The 16,422-nt window shown below is 42.5% G+C and overlaps 1 protein-coding gene across 2 annotated transcripts; it reads left to right on the top strand.

Annotated features, from left to right (window-relative positions):
- The first annotated feature begins 4,615 nt into the window (after positions 1-4,615).
- dlec1 (DLEC1 cilia and flagella associated protein) lies at positions 4,616-15,964 on the top strand. 2 transcript variants are annotated; one of them, XR_005614225.1, is made up of 38 exons: positions 4,616-4,846; positions 4,950-5,090; positions 5,188-5,344; positions 5,815-5,928; positions 6,009-6,193; positions 6,415-6,632; positions 7,158-7,242; positions 7,344-7,431; positions 7,749-7,922; positions 8,024-8,160; positions 8,263-8,355; positions 8,510-8,600; positions 8,683-8,845; positions 9,110-9,302; positions 9,412-9,488; positions 9,619-9,781; positions 9,875-9,971; positions 10,079-10,209; positions 10,301-10,444; positions 10,537-10,667; positions 10,798-10,948; positions 11,102-11,218; positions 11,352-11,470; positions 11,566-11,745; positions 11,825-11,892; positions 11,968-12,119; positions 12,512-12,627; positions 12,730-12,800; positions 13,196-13,413; positions 13,541-13,702; positions 14,083-14,205; positions 14,308-14,402; positions 14,563-14,650; positions 14,765-14,962; positions 15,050-15,211; positions 15,296-15,397; positions 15,562-15,679; positions 15,789-15,927. XR_005614225.1 is itself a non-coding variant. In XM_031732577.2 (38 exons), the coding sequence occupies exons 1-38, from the start codon at positions 4,730-4,732 to the stop codon at positions 15,901-15,903; spliced, it is 5,103 nt and encodes a 1,700-aa protein (XP_031588437.2). In that variant the 5' UTR covers positions 4,616-4,729; the 3' UTR covers positions 15,904-15,964. The 2 variants fall into 2 exon arrangements, 1 of the variants encoding a protein (XP_031588437.2); XM_031732577.2 differs by having other exon boundaries at positions 15,296-15,446; positions 15,789-15,964.
- The last annotated feature ends 458 nt before the right edge of the window (positions 15,965-16,422 follow it).

Consider the following 16,422-nt stretch of genomic DNA (forward strand, 5'->3'; position numbering starts at 1 on the left):
TTTAGTTGTTGACAGATCTCTCTTTGTGCCGCTTTATTATGAGAGTCTCCCTGTTTTCTCTGGCCTGTGAGCCCTTGTGTTCGAGCATGTCTTGTGGGCAAAAAAAAAAATGCCTGACAAACCACAAGGAGGTACAAAGTCAGCCTCACAATTGGCCCTTTGACAATCCCACTTGAGCACCATATGAGCTGATCGACACAGTGAAAGATTTTGTTCTGGAATCTTTGGCCTCTTCAACACAAACTAATGACTTTCAAATGAGTTTAAATAACACTGCTTGGTGCAGGAGCTATTTCGAGTGAGACAAACGCATGCCGACACTTTAATGCTTTGAAATGCAGCTTGCATTACACAAACAGCTAAAACCTGTTTGTTTTTCTATCTTCCCGCGTTGTACAAAGACAGCCAGCTTTTTTTTCTACGAAGTTTCTTGGAAAGCTAATTGCATGTGTACAGAAGAGACAATGTGACAGTGTGGTATGTGGTTGTTGTGTTTTGGGTATATCTGGTTTCATGGGGTGGTTTGTGTCAGACTGTTCACTGTATCAGAGCCTACAGAAAATAAGAGGGATTTTATCAAATTCATTCAACTTTGTCAAACGCTGAAAGAGTCCTGTCATCTGGAAACTACTGCTTAGACTCTTTGAGTTTAAAAATGATGAGATTCACACTTTAAGTTGCTTTGGTCAGCCATCCAAAGCAACTGACATTGCACAAGAGAGGTGGAGAAGAAAGTGTAGCCAGGGTGGAGTGGGTGATTGTCAGGGGTGATTTGAAACAGAAGTGAAAGGGCAGGTTTACAAGATGGTAGGGAGACCTGTGTGATTTGGAGACAGTGGCTCTCACAAAAAGACAAAGGAGCTGGTGCTGGATGGAGGTGGCAGAGCTGAAGATGTTAAGATGGGAGTGACCAAGATGGACAGGGTTAGAAATTAATATATAAGAAGGACAGGTCGAACAGTTTAGGGACAAAGTCAGAGAAGCAAGGCTGAGATGGTTTGGACATGAGCAGTTGAGGGATAGTAGATAAACTGGAAAAAAGATGTCGAATACAGAGCTGCAGGAACCAGTGCCTTGAAGCAACTGTTGTTGTGATTTTATAAGTAAAACTGAATTAAATCTAATTGAATTGGATTGGTCCGGATTGCTCTTCTTCTTCATGGATGTAGTGAAGAAGGACATGCAGGGTCAGGTGTCACAGAGGAAGATGCTAAGGATAGGGTGAGATGGAGGCAGATAATATGCTCTGGCATCCCCTAAAGGGACTGCGGTCAAGTGAGCCTTCATATGCAAAGTCACCGTCAAGCTAGCCGCACCCCCAGCCGCAAATACAATGTTGTTGCACTTTTCTTACGCATGTTACGGTACGGGTGCCGACTGCCTTAGAAACACAGTCTTCTGTTTCCTGCCATTTTCACTATTTTCTTCTCAATCCACTTCAAGTTTTGAAGTATTAGCAGTTGATATATAATATAAATTAATTTCTAATTCCTGCACTATGCATTGAAAATTAAAAAAAAAACAAAAAAAACGTTTACATAACCTGTAAGAGTTGATAATATATTTCCAAAGCAATGTCTTCTCACTATACTGTACATTTCTGTTCACTTTGACCTGATCCCCAACTAAATAAAATTGCTGCACTGTATTATTGATTATGTGTGTTTTTGTTTGTTTGTTTTTTTATTACAGGAAAACTGTTAAAGGTGACGCAAATATTTCACTGGATTCTTACTCTGGATCACCCTCACTCTTCCTCCTCTGGCTCACAGCCCAAAGAACTGTATGATTTCTGAGAAAATTACAGTACTGTGCTTTGAATATTCTCAACTTTGAACTGATATTAATAATAATAAAGTATATTTTATTGATCCCCATGGGGAAATTACTCTCTCTGCATTTAATCCATTCACTCAGTGAAGCGGTGGGCAGCCACTATCCAGGCGTCCGGGGAGCAGTGTGTAGGGATGGTACCTTCCTCAGGGGTACCTCAACGTAGCTGTTCAGTGGAACCAAATCCCCGTCCTTCAGATCGTGGGGCACCATGCTATCTACTGAGCTATCCCTGTCCTAGCTATCCCTGTCCCGGCTTTACACTAAAACTGCAAAGGGTGGCACAAATATTTCACTGGATTCTTACTGTAGTTTACCCTCACTCTTACTCTTCCAGCTCACAGCCCAATGAACTGTACGGTTTCAGAGAAAATTAATAGTAAACTCTATCCAAATTACATTGGACAGAGTTTACTATCCTGAAGTGTTGTTCGTGGCTGAAAGGTTGAATCAGTTAGAGGCAGAAGGAGCTCAGCTGCTTTACAAGTGTGGAATGAAGCAACTGTCATGAGTTGTCACCTTTTGTGGCATGCTCCACTCCCACTGGTAAGCAAACTGAAGAGGATCAACACTGATGCAGGGGCGGATCTAGAGAGGTGGCATGGGGTGGCATGTGCCGCCCTAACATGATCTCTTAACACTCCTAATGCCACTCTAGCTTTGCATATGACAGTGTTCTTTATTAAAATAAGATAGCATTAACACTTTGAGCCCAGCAACAATTACAGCTGAATATACTTTTCTAAAATTGAATATATTTCATAATTGTACCCCCCACCACCACCACCACCACCACCACCATTAACAAATGGTGTTATGAGTGTTTTGAGTAAGTGTTATTAACCCTCTCTGTGCTGCAACTCCAAATCACATGACCGACATGTGAAGCTGACATAGCAACAAGCTGCAGCCACCCTGAGTCTCTATTTTAGCTTGTGTTGAAAGTTCTTACTTCAAAGTATACATCAGTTTTAAAATTTTAATGACAGGCCACTAAATCCAGAGCTATGATTATTATTTTTTTTTTAAGCGGTTAAAAAAAACAGTAAAGAAAGAAAAAGAGCCACCTCTTTCCTATTGGTGTAAAAATGTACCATGTCGACCTATTAAAAAAATGGCAACATGCGTGATTTGGTTGTTGAGGAAGAGGGGAAAGTTTGGGGAGTGACAGCAACGAGAGTTAACGAGTGAGAGAGTTTTGAAATTTTAGATAGCTGTGCAGTTGTGTTGGGAGTGTGTAGTTAGTATATTGTGTTGTTTTGTGTAGTCAGTGTGTAGTCTAAGGAGCTTCTTTAAGTTCCTTGAAGACATTTCACCTCTCATCCGAGAAGCTTCTTCAGTTCTAAGAGCAAATGGTGGAGAGTCCCAGATTCAAGCCCTATGGGAATGTACCCCCAAAAGGGGCATGGACCCCCTAATGACCCACACCCAATCACATGAGCCAAGGTGTGAAAACGGGTGTGGGTCACAATCAGCCAGGGTTTCGGGTGAACTCATTGTGAAACCTAGCCCCACCCTATCATGTGATTTCTTGAGGTCAAAAGGTCCAGGATGTGAGTGGTCATTAAGGCATCTTGGAAGGGATTTCAAAACTGGAATATAGATGGCAGACAGCTGGTGTCGTAAACCACCACCTATGTTAAAGGATGGTCGTTCACAGTGGGCATAAATGGCTTCTTTCACTCCTCTTTCAAACCATCTGTCTTATCCGTTTAAAATGTGAATATTGGCGTCCTCGAAAGAGTGACCTTTGTCCTTTAGATGCAGATGGACAGCCGAATATTGTCCAGTTGAGGTGGCTTCTCAATGTTGTGCCATGCATTTATGAAGTGGCTTCAAGCAACTTAAAGAAGTCCAGACGCTTTCCTTTTTAAGCTCCTTAGACTACGATCGGCTGGATGACTGAGAACCTTCACAGACATAGTCAATGTGTAATGTATTTGCTGTTTTTTTGTGTGCCAGTGAGGTTACTAATGAAATAAAACAATTTGCAGGTGCAAAAGAGCTCAGCCCAACAAATGATGAAAAACATTTCTTCATGACAGTGCAGATTTCTGACATTTTTTGTAATTGTAAGCAACAATTTGAATTTTTCTAACAGAAAACAGTGTGAAACCTAAGTTAGACTTGTGTTTGTAAATGAATCGCCCCATGTTGTGTAGCTTTCTGGATTTTATACTTATTGGGCTACATATTTGTTTATTATACAGGCTATATAGTACATAAAAACAAAATTGACATATTTTTTGTAACTGAGATGTTTAATTATGTGGGATACAGAAAATAATTAAGTTATAGATTATATTATGTGTTTAAAAAACGTTTTGATTTTTCCACCTCATTTGATTTCCATGCCACCACAAGAAAATTTCTCTAGATCCGCCCCTGCACTGACGACACTGCATTGGTTGGGCGTATTGCAAATATTTCAAAACTGGAAGTGGATCGAGTAGCAAAATAGTGATAAATGGCAGGATACAGAAGACTCAGGTGTTTTTAAGCCAGTTGGCACCCATACCGTAATATGCGTAACAGGTGCGGCTGGCTTGACTGTTACTTCACATGTGAGTGCTGCTCACTTGACCGCAGTCTAAAGGGAGCAGAGAAGAAGAAGATACTTAGAAGTGATTTGAACCGATTTCAATAAAAGTAAACTAAACTGTCGTCCTAACACGAATTAGTACTACTACTACTACCAATAACACATAGTTTAAATTTACATATAAAAATGCTAAAACGTAATTTCCGGTCTAGAAGGAAGTTTGGTTGTTGCTATAGCAACCCCATGTTAGCAAACATGGCTGACAAATTATGAAGTCATCGCACCAGTTTATAAATGAATTAATCTAAGCTACGAATATATCTCTTTCTTAATAACACCTCTGTAACATTTCGCATGATCCATTTAGCTACAGTAGACGTGTCAGCTATGGAAGAGGAGCCGGAGACCAGAGGAAAGCTACGGGCTGACCCTTCTGTGAACACTCACAGACCCGCGTGTGGAAAATCCCAGGCAAGATCCAGTATATACCTGACACCTTTAAATGTCTAGGAAACATCAAACTAATGATAATAATACTAATGAAAAAACTAACTTCTCTTTCGTTGTATCCCAGAATATTTCTCGTGTACTAGCAAGCATCTTTAAGCATCTTTACACAAACGACATAATTAGAAAAGACACTGGGTCCAACCTAGTTCAAACAAAACCTCTACGAGGCAGCTATCATGACAGATACGTTGAAGAACTCCAACAGGTAACCAGACACACTCATCTACAATTTATTAAAAAAATCACTGTCAAAAGTCAGCTGAAGAATAATACAGTGTTATTTTTTCCCTATTGCCACACAGGTTCATTCGGAGTATGAACAGCGTATTAAGCAGGCGGACATGCTGGAGAGTCACATGATTCAGGCCAGTGCATGTGCTGCAGCCAAAGAAACCCAGGCCTATGAGAGAATGAGGGGGACAGCAGGAGATGTCTGTGATCACCAGGGACTGCTTACAGGTGAGATGCTTTTAAAAACTTTTAAAAAATATAACTGTGTTATACTGCTGTAATATACTGGTGTTCCTGTCCCTAAATTTATGGCTCAAAGGAACCTAACATATAAGATGTCATGACGCTGCTGGCATTCAACAAGATTTTAATCATGAAATTTTGGTTACTTACAAACAAGAGGTGGGAGCTCCAGCTAAAACAAACAAAAGAGGAAGAAGTCCATGAACCAACCACACAACGGGCTATTGGATTCAAGCTTCTCTCCTAGTAGTTTTTGTAAACTAGAGTAATAGAAATGCAACAGAAAACAGGTCTGCTGGTAACTCCAAACTCAACTATACTTAGTAAACAAAGCTGATAACATCTCTGCACTCATTTACCAAAGAGCTCATCATGTTTGCTTAATCCCACCATCTACAAGTGTTTATTTGTTTTCAAAATGCCTCATTTGATTTGATTTTTATACCTATTTTCAGTCAAATCAGCCTTTTCCTGGTGTGTGGATGAAGATCTTCTTGAAATGAATAATCTGATTTCCCCAAAGGATTACTTGGCTACACAAAAACCACATGTACGAGCACCAGCAGCAGGTATCTGACCCTCTTTAACATTTATCTTAAATTTAATAGTTGCCAGTGATTCGGTGCTACAAACTTTCTTTTCGTGTCAGAAAAGTGGAATCCTGCCAAACCGACCATTGCCTTCAACATGCATGTGTCCCGAGAGCCTCAGGATGATGGTTACACAGTCGTGCGCAGCCCAGAAAAGACGGGCGTTGTAGACATCCAGTTAGACCACAGTGTGACCTTTGAGTCCTGCTCAGACACCCCAAGGAGGAAGGAAACTCAAAGGGAGGTGAGGAGATTGATAAGATCTTTATTTACCGCTGCTGACCCCTTTTTGCTGGGCAAAGGTTGAGTAGGTATTTTAATTCAATTTTTGTGTTTCTTCTCCAAATACAATCAAAAATAATAATGATTGGATAAAAAGGTTGATAAACAATAGCAAAAAAAGACAACCTGGGGACAATGTGCATTCAAATTTAAAATGTAATTCCATCAAAATCATCTTCCAAGCCAAACCAGACCAAGCCTAAGCCAAAGTGGAAAGGTGAGCCAAGTGTGAAGGATCGAGCGGAGGGCTGGGAGAAACTTCAGAAGCTGAAAGATCGACAGAGCTTCCTTCGCAATCCACGCTTCCTTCCCCTAAATTCACAGCAGGGCGGCATGTCCCTCATCAGGCCGAGAACTAAAGTGAAGGCAGAGCCCGAGAGCAAAGGCGCTAAAAAGAAAAGGTAATTAAAGAGAATAAAAGGCTTTTTAATATTTTCAATGAACATCCTTATCATTTTGTGATAGGGAAGCATGTACAGTTAAGGCACGTTGCTGATAGGACATTTTTGCATGGGAAATGCAGTAAGCTCAGGCAAGACAATCCTCTTCAATATCCACAGCAAACACGAGTATCATTTACTTCAGTGGAAAACAGCTGTACCCCCTTTGTGCCATAGCAGAGATGTGTGAGTTGATACTCTGAACATGATGTAGTCTCATATAATGTAGTCAGGCTGTTTACATCAAATGCACGTCCCCACACTCTGCTAGACACACACAGAATCAATATGTACATAGATAAACTCTGCTGGTACAGCCAAGCTCTCTAAAAAAGACAAGCTGACTATTATGTGTGTTGTGTGTGTTGTAGTGTGACTGAAAGCCACAACTGATTGTTTTCTATCTATCACTTCCTGTGAGCCTGTCTTTATTGTGAATACACACAATGCTCAGTTGCGGTTGTGTTTGTACTCTTACTTTGAAAGCCCCGCCAAGGAGCCGATTCCAGTCTTCCTTGTGAAACCTTCAGTGGTGGTTTTCACCGACTATAGTGTGGGAAACATCTATGAGGTGTGTTTCAGAGCTTTTATAACCAGACAAAAACTGAATCCTCCTTTTTCTGCGAATTGGTGCACTGTAACAAGCCCTTGCCCTGCCCTTTCCTGTCTCAGACTACACTGGAGCTTAAAAACGTGACTTCTTCAAGCCGCCACATCCGAGTGATCCCTCCTACCACTCCTTACTTCTCTATTGGCTTGGGTGAGCTCCTTTTGGTTCTGATTGGATGGTGCATATTTTCTTGTTGTTGATGTGGTGAGGAAATAAGCAAGTGTGTCAAAGTGTAAGTGACTGCATTAAACAGGAATGCCACAGAGCTTTAAAAAGTTTTAAAAAGTTATCATTTTGGAATACAGTTTTAGCATTCCTGCGGAGACAGCAGCTCCTCTGTATGTGAATATTAACCTCACATGCTTTAACTTACACTAAGCTATCTGAAGATAAGCTGTACCCCACAAAATGCAGAGTTGCACAGCCATAATGTAAATAGGGCTTGTCATTGTGATACGTTTTGGCAGGGAGATTCCCTGGTGAAGGGGGCGTTGTTGCCCCGGGGATGAGCTGTAAGTACACGCTGCGTTTTGCTCCAGACTCCCTGGGAGACTACAAGGACTTTATAGTGGTGGAGACCCAGGCGGAGGGCCCATTTGTGGTACCGATTGAGGCTTGGAGACCTCCTCCTATTCTCACCTGTATGTTTTCACTGCAATCTGCCTCACCAATATTGTTGTTATGCACATTAGTTACTTCATTTGCCGATGTACTGCTGATATGCATCCCTCTTATTCTTCAGTACCAAGAGTCCTGGACTGTGGTTACTGTCTCATTGGAGGAGTCAAGTTTGTTGAGTTTCTGTGCCAAAATGTGGGCCTCAGCACTGGGACCTTTTGCTTTATTCCCAAGGACGAGTGGCCAGCTTCAAATTTTAGGGTAAAAAACTGACACATATAAATATATCAACGTTTTAATTCAGTTTTTCTGCAACCAAACAGCTCAGTCTCATTCTCATTAGCTCCAATTTTCTTTATATAGTCTTTGGCCAGAACGTACTTTTCTGAGCAGCCACCCTTTGCTGTCAGCCCCTCCCTTTTTGTACTGCAGCCAGGAGAGGCCACTGTTGTTGAGGTGAGTCTGGATTTAAAATCAGGAAGAATAATATGTTAATATTCAATAGTTCTTTGTTTTTTCCTTTCAGTTCCCCCACCTCTGACTTCTAATCAGGTGACTGTATATGTAGAAACTGAACATGTAAAAAAAATATGTTAACGTGGGTTTACAGGTGGTTTTCTTTCCAACCACCACTGAGAAGAGCTGCCAGGTTTTCACTGTTGTCTGTGACAACTGCCAGGTGAAAGACATTTCCATTGAAGGTAAATCCCAACAAGAGGCATTGCTAATAGCTATGCTCCATAATAAATTATGCATTGTGTGTAATATGCGTTTGCTTCTCAGGTGAGGGCCAGCTGATCGCACTGGAGCTGGTGTCTGTGTCTGGGGGGGAGGAGCCTCCTGTGGTTGGAGAGGTGCGTGACCTCACTGCAGAGCACTTTATCCGTTTCAGCCCGTGCAACCCTCACTCTGTGCAACAGAAGAAGCTTGTCATCAGAAACAATGTGTAAGAGTCGCACGTCTCATGTGTTTTATAAGCCAATCTCTTCCATATCAATTTTTTGGCCACAGGGTAACATAAGATAGGGTTCAAGCACCCGTACTGGCTGTATTCACATTGCTGAAGTTTCCTGGTTGGAATAATGAAATCCTAATAAACTCTGTTTCTGACTCTGTGTTGTTTTTTTGCAACAGCAAAATTCCTTTCCGAGATCAGTAAATAACACATTTTATGTCTGTTTCTTTCTCTTTTCTTCATCTCGGAATAAAGCCACTTGGAGCTTCCTTTTCACTGGCAGATCATGAAGCCCAACCTGCATCCTCTGCTTCCAGGGGAAAGCCCTGATGCCTCACGTATCCAGTTCCACTTGGCCACAGACGAGGTTTTCCATGTCAGCCCCTCAACAGGCATCCTGGCTCCCTGCCAGGACCAAGAGTATCTGCTCATCTTTTGCCCTAAAGAGGTAATGAGGACTCGGGATAAATAGCTGAAAAAAAAATAAATCCAGCAATCATTGTATCATTATGGTAAACAATGTTGCATTTCTTGAATGAAGAATGTGTTTTCTTAAGTTGAAGGATTACCACAGTGTCTGCCACCTAGTCCTGAGAGACATCCCCCAGCTGCCACCAGAGCCTTCTGACAGCAGGTTGATAAATGTTAATATAACAAAATAAAATCACAAGGTCTCACACATGATGCTTACTAAACAATGCCTGCCTTGTTCATTTTTGAATTTTTTTTGTATCTAACAAATTGTACAATTTGGGGAGATATAGCGTCCTTCAGCCTGTGCAGCCTGGCTCCAAGGTAACAAGCGTCATCATCATGGAGATAGAGGTCAAGGGGTCAACAGAGCCTTATCAGATCTTGCTGGAGCCTTACGCCATTGTGATCCCTGGAGAGATTTTTATTTGCACACCCACTTCAAGGCAGTTCAAGGTTAGTTTCTAATAGTGGAGTTAAATCACGTCATTCTGCGCCCACATCGCTATTATTAATTAATTTATTGTTACTGTGTTGTACGTGCACCAGATGTGGAACCACAGCAAAACCTTCATCTGTTTTCAATGGGAGAGAATTAACAACAGCTGTCATGTAATAGAAGTGGAGCCATCTTCTGGCAGAATAGGTGCATTACAGAGTAGATGTGCTTAATGGTGCAAAAAAGTATAATTTTTAAATGTTTATATCTTTTTTGTTTTTTGGATTGACACTTCTTTACTGGGCTGCATCCAGAGGAGAATGAATGTTTTGACTTCAGTCTTATTGTGACTGGAGGGAAAGCAGAGAAGATCGTGACCAGTTTGGTTTGCCACATACAGCGCCACCATGAGCCGGTCACTCTGGCTGTAGAAGTCTCCTTCAAAGTAAGATTGAACCACACAGCATAAATGCATTACTGTAGCGCATTGACAGTCTATTTTTGTGACATTACTATCATTCGGTGGTGTTAAATAGGGCCCCACAGTGACTCTCAATGTGCCCAGCATTGACTTTGGACCCATAAGACCCAGAGAGCAGACTCAGACCACCCTGCTCCTTACCAATACCACCCAGCTGGAAGCCTCCTGGATCCTGGAGAGCAAGCATCAAGACTCACAGGTACATAGGAAACACGATAAAATGAAAGCTAGGCTGACTGTTCATTCTGTTCATGAAGTGACTCCATATAAACAATCTGTGTTGCTGCTTAGATCTCAGTTGAACCCAGCAGGGGTCTCTTGCCTCCCTTGGCCTCTTGCAATGTGGATGTGCTCTTTAAGCCACATTCCTGCCAGCTGTTTGAAACTGAGCTGGAACTGACTGTGGAAAATGGGACAGGATGGTAAGGAAGCACAGTCACATAAGACAATATGATTCCTCCTTTTAGTCTAGAAACACGATCCACAAAAACCATATTAACCATATTAATAAGATGTGAGTAAGTAACAGCACTACCTGTGTGTTCCCTACAGTCACCTGTCAGTGCGAGCAGATGTGCAGTCGTCCCACGTCTGTCTTCTGAACTGCACGCTGTCCTTCCCTGAACTTTATGTTGGAGCTTCTGCCACAGGCACCGTAACTCTTTTCAATCAGACCCTGCTGCCATCACAGTTCACTTGGATGGTATGCAACACAACATTTACTGTATTAAGTTGCACTAGCGTATGCAGGAAAAGGTTGTTTCAGTACATATTATTAATGGGAAATAGCTCTTTCCCAGTGGACAAGTGGGCTATATCGAGCTTGTCTTTTAATAGTTATTGCTGCTTTGAACAGGCCCAGCTCCAGGGTAAACAAGCTTCACTGTGTTCAGCCACCTTTGACCCCTCCTCTGGTACTCTGGGACCTAATGTCAGCATGGAGATCACAGTGACTTTTACTGCTCACACAGACGTAAGTGCTAGTCTGCAGCATTTTTAAACACACCTAAAGTTTGACAGAAAAAAGGGTATAAAGGTTTATGTGTGATCTTGCTGCTGACATTTGATGCTTTGTCCTCCTGTTTGTCTTACTTTTTTTCTTCTAGCTTGAGCTGACCGAGGTTGCCGCTGTCTGTGAAGTCCAGGGAATGAACTCCCCTCTTGTTGTTGGAATTGTGGCCAAACCCAAGAAACTCAGTGTGTCTTACAGTGTGCCCGGTGTCTGGTAGTGAACTTGCCTTAAAGTCTTGCATCTAAAAATCCACTGCATCAAATAACTCCGTTTCAGATACTGAAAAAACAGTTTTTTTCCCTTTCTAGTCCAAATGGTCAGAGCCCTTCAACACCAGTACTTGACTTTGGAGATGGTGTCATTTTGAAGAGAGCTGTTAGCAAGCAGTTACTGATAACCAATCAAACTGCTATCCCGGCTCCTTTTACCGTAGAGGCAGAATATTTCACCTGCCATGCCTTGAAGCCAAATAAGCAGCCAGAGAAAAGGTAAAGGGAGCTGAATTATTGATCAAAGTATAACTCTGCTCTGACAGAAAATCTGACACTGGCTGCATCTTAATCGCAGATTTGCATATGTCACGAATCCGCTCCACTCTGTTCAAGCTAAGAAAGCAGAGGAAAAAGCACACGAGGGTATGCATCATCTTCAGATCATGCTTTTGAAATAAGGAAACAAGGAACTGATTCTGTTTGTTTGCTCATTGCCAGAGTTTGTGAGTAGCCTGCTGGCTCACGGAAAAGGTGCCGCTTTTTTTGTCACGCCAAACACGGGGATACTCGGAGCGTTTGAGAGTCGGGCTGTGGACGTGACTGCCTACACTGACATGTGGGGGGAGTACAGAGACCACCTCATATGCAAAGTATGTTGCCACAGTTTAAGCCAATAAATGTGATGTAACTGATGTAACAGACTGGATATAAAACATGGATGTAGCTACTAAGTCTGAAAAGGTAAAGCTATTGTAGAACTACCTTAAATCTGCATTTCTTTTAATGGCCAGCAGGGGGCGACACCTGTTTTCTGCTCTACGACCTCAGAAAACATGTTCCTGATGAGTTTATGGTGTCATTTAGTAGACACTGATGTTCATTTTGTAAACTGTGGACAAAGCAGGGAGTGTTTGTGCAGTGTGTCTTGAGTTCTCAGTCAGATCTGCCCCTCACTTTTCACATCCATCTTTTATATACAGTCTATGGTGAATCTAAATGGCCTCTTTCTTTATTTTAATTCAGTACTTTATTTTTAATCCAGGTGGGGGATCTCAAGCCTGTGCTTATTCTCATCCATATGACAGTGAAAGGCTGCCCCCTCTACTTCCAGATGACAGGCCCACGAGCACAGGACCAGAACCAGGGACCAATCATACAGTTTGTTCCACAGTCCTTTTCTCCAGCTACTTATACCCATATTTGTGTATTTTTAATGAGTGGCTATCTCATTTAATGAGAAATTCCTCTCCTCATCATTAGGTTTGGCACTCATGTATCGGGTGGTGACACCGTTTCTCGTTCTCTTCGCATCAACAATCCCACCATGTTTGGTAAGTGTTCTCAGTAAACACTGTTTGCTGGAAAAGGACTTAATGACCCTCTCGTTTCCTGTCTGCGGGAGTAACTGCATTCCAGCTTATTACTGGAATAAAAAATATCAAAGAGGATTTATAATAGAGCTTAATAGATCGATGTCAGATGGTACTGGGAAAACAGAGCTTCGGCTTTACTGGTAGCTGCTGTTTTGGCGCTTTTAGGTGTTTTCGAGTGGCTTTCAGTGCTTTTGAAAGCCTGCTGTCCTTGCCATTGTGAAATCCTATTACCTGCTCATCAGTCACCTGGAAAGCACTTTGAATTGCACTTGCCCGTAGGACAGGATCTACATAAATACAGCTTGAAGCAATAAGTTCTAAATGATCTAATGTAAATGTCGGCTGGGTGACAGATATTCGTTTGGACTGGGAGACTTACAACGTAGATCAGAATGACTGTAAACTGCTGGACCTTGTGGTGGCGTTTGGAGACGCTTTCCCCCTTAAAGATGCTGATGGCAACGAGGTGCTGAGCAGTGTGCTGAGGCTTTCTAGCCTCAATGAAACAGCATGGGAAAAAACACGCACCACAGATTCTGAGGGAACAAGTGCTTCTCTCCAAAGCTTGACTGTGAGTATATATTGAACACCATGATGCAGATGCTTAAAGATTTTACCACACATCCTGTGGGAAAACCTCATAAATGCACATTTTCTTCTTTGAATGGCTCGACCTAGCTTTCCTCTATTGATTTCAGGATGTGGAAGAGGAAGAATATACGTCTGAAGATGAGCGTGGGGAAGAAGAGGAGACTTGTCTTTATCCCTCTCTTGGAAAGAAAAAACTCATATCTGTCCACATCAGGCCTCACATGGGCAACCTCTCAGATTACCCCTTCTGCATCACACCGCAACAAATAGTACGGTCAGAGGATTTTAGCCATGTGCTTGTTGTCTGTTATTTCGATCGGGGCGATCGTGGCTCAAGAGTTGGGAGTTCGCCTTGTAATCGGAAGGTTGCTTTTGGACAGTCTTGGTCGTTGTGTCCTTGGGCAAGACACTTCACCCGTTGCCTGCTGGTGGTGGTCAGAGGGCCCGGTGGCGCCAGTGTTCGGCAGCCTCGCCTCTGTCAGTGCGCCCCAGGGTGGCTGTGGCTACAACGTAGCTTGCCATCACCAGTGTGTGGATGACTGGATATGTAAAGCGCTTTGGGGTCCTTAGGGACTGTTAAGGCGCTATATAAATACAGGCCATTTACCATTTCATCTGAGTAATGATGCTTTTCTTTGTGAATCTCAAGGTGATTCCAGCAAAGAGCAGCAGAGCCATCCATGTGTCTTTTACTCCTTTGACCCTTTCCGGGGCTGCTCGTGAGTCCAGATGTGTCGGCTTGGCTCTGGGTTTCATGAGCTTAGACTCCGAGGTAAGCTGCTCAGAACAGTGTGATTCGATCCTGGGAAATGCAAACAGTAGATAAATGTGATCCAGTCTAAATCCTTATACTTTATTGTTGTGTGTAATTCAGCTGGCTGCTTGTGTTCCTGGTAAAGTTGGGAGGGCTCAGGGTTTGGATTTAGAGCCTGTCAGAGTGGATCTACTAGCAGCCGTTCAGACTGCAGCGTAAGCAATTATATTCCTGCTATTTATCCCCACCCGGACACCTAATGCATCCTGCTCGATTTATGTTTCTTAAATTAAAATAAGCTGAGGTTAGGTAAAAGGAGCTCAGAGGTGGTGTGATTAAGTTGCATATCTTCCTCTTGGCTTCCTGTCGCTGCAGGCTTTTAGTGCAGCTGGAGGAGGACGACGGGGTGCTGGAGTTTCGTGCTTCGGCCGGTGATTTACTGATGGCAAACTCAGACAACGAGGTAGGTCTGAGAAGTGTACAACACTAATCAACAGTGCTCTGACATACAAGTGCGCACATGAGATGTTGATCCCAAGTTAATTTTGAACAGTCTATTTTTCTTTTTTTTTTGCAGATAGTAGTGCGTGAATTTGACATCACACAAAGCTTCCAGCTGAAAAACACTTCAGAGATGCCCCTGCACTTCAGCCTGGGGACTCAGCCTCCGTTTTCAGTGGTCAAACCAAAACCCAGAGGCCCGACCAGCACCTCCAGGAATCCTCCGTCTGGCGACAGTCAGTCTTTAGTGCTTAAGCCTCAACACAGCATGCGGGTGAGTGAGTCATGGATGCAGCAGCATCATTAGAATTTGATTTACACAATTATCTGTAAGTGTTGTCCTCTTTTGTTTAAATGCTAGGTGAAAGTGGCCTTCCACTGTTCCCTGCCTCTTCTGGACCAAGTGGAACAGACAGATGAAGAAATCCCTTCTGGGGTGATGCTGATCCACGGCGCAAACGGGCAGATGAAGCTGAGGTTCGAGCAGAAACTCCTGATTCACTACAGCAACAACACCCTGCAGGTTAGGGACATCTGTTCAATGCGTGTATAACATCTCAGTTAGGAGCTGCTATATGACCTCACATAGTTTATTTGCTCTGTGCAGACGGTGCCACTCTGCGCCCATCTGGATCTTCCAGCACTGCGTTTATCTGCTGTCAGCGTCGACTTTGGGCTCTGCTATGTGGGCCAGACACAAACCAGAGAAGTAAATGTGTACAGCTGTGGAGCCCACATGTACTGGAAATCAATTACAAGTAATCACAAATCAATCAGTAACCTTTTTGTTGCCTAGAAATCTATCTTACTATGTGAAGCCCAAATTGCTTTGCATAGCATGTCAGCCCTGCTTGTGTCATTCCCCCTGTGCAGAGTCAGTTGAAGGGGACTCCCATGTGTTCAGAGTAACACCTGACTTTGGACTGCTCGGGTCCAAGGAGCACCGCGTCACCAGCAGCAGCCAGTGTCTTCAGATCAGCTTCACTCCCAGGTAATGCAGCAAACCATCGAAAGAATTTTTACTGTTGAAGTCGTAAACAGTAAAAAATACCCAGCTAGCTTTATGTAACACGTTCAAAGTGTGGTTATGTGTGTTTCAGTGATGACAGAGAGTTCAGCGCTCTCCTGGTTATCCACTCTCCTCTCGTAAAGACGTCTGTCACGCTGCAGCTCCGGGGAACAGGATCCTTTGATGAAATGTACAGGTCGAGCTAAATAAACTAAAGGTGTTGAATCTCTTTATTTATAGTTGATCTGTAAGAATGTAAATAAATATAAAAGGTAATTTCTCTGGTCTTCTTTTCTTCTTAAAGGCATTAAAGTGGTTGCAGTGAACACTAAGTCATGACTGTTTTCATAAAGACATTTAATTACGAAAAGATACAGACAGAAAGATGCAGTATATTAAGACTCGCAGTAGCCATTCTGAAGATTTTGGAAACTCAAGCTTCCTGTGTTTAAATATTAACTAGTGATTTATGCAGTAAAACAGGAATGCGGCTTCAGTTGGCACATAGCCTTGAGGCCACTTAATTGTGAAATAGCTATATAATAGCTACAGTCATATGTATCATACAACTCCAATTAAAAAAAGTTAGTAAACTGTGTAAAATCTAAATAAAAGGAGAATTCAGTAGTTTGCAAATGTTCTAAACCCATATTTTAATCACGACAGATTATAGAACAGGTATGAAATGTTTAAAACTGCAGCAACGCACAATTTTAAGAAAAATA

Source organism: Oreochromis aureus, linkage group 9, assembly GCF_013358895.1.
Source record: "Oreochromis aureus strain Israel breed Guangdong linkage group 9, ZZ_aureus, whole genome shotgun sequence".
Taxonomy (NCBI): Eukaryota; Metazoa; Chordata; class Actinopteri; order Cichliformes; family Cichlidae; genus Oreochromis; species Oreochromis aureus.

What these genes read in the sequence shown, in the direction of transcription:
- dlec1 (XM_031732577.2), top strand. Translation starts at nt 4,730, where the DNA reads ATGATCCATTTAGCTACAGTAGACGTGTCAGCTATGGAAGAGGAGCCG. An exon ending in CTTGTCATCAGAAACAATGT is followed by an intron (nt 8,846 to 9,109) that starts GTAAGAGTCGCA and finishes CTCGGAATAAAG; the next exon opens with CCACTTGGAGCTTCCTTTTC. An exon ending in AGAGGAAAAAGCACACGAGG is followed by an intron (nt 11,893 to 11,967) that starts GTATGCATCATC and finishes GCTCATTGCCAG; the next exon opens with AGTTTGTGAGTAGCCTGCTG.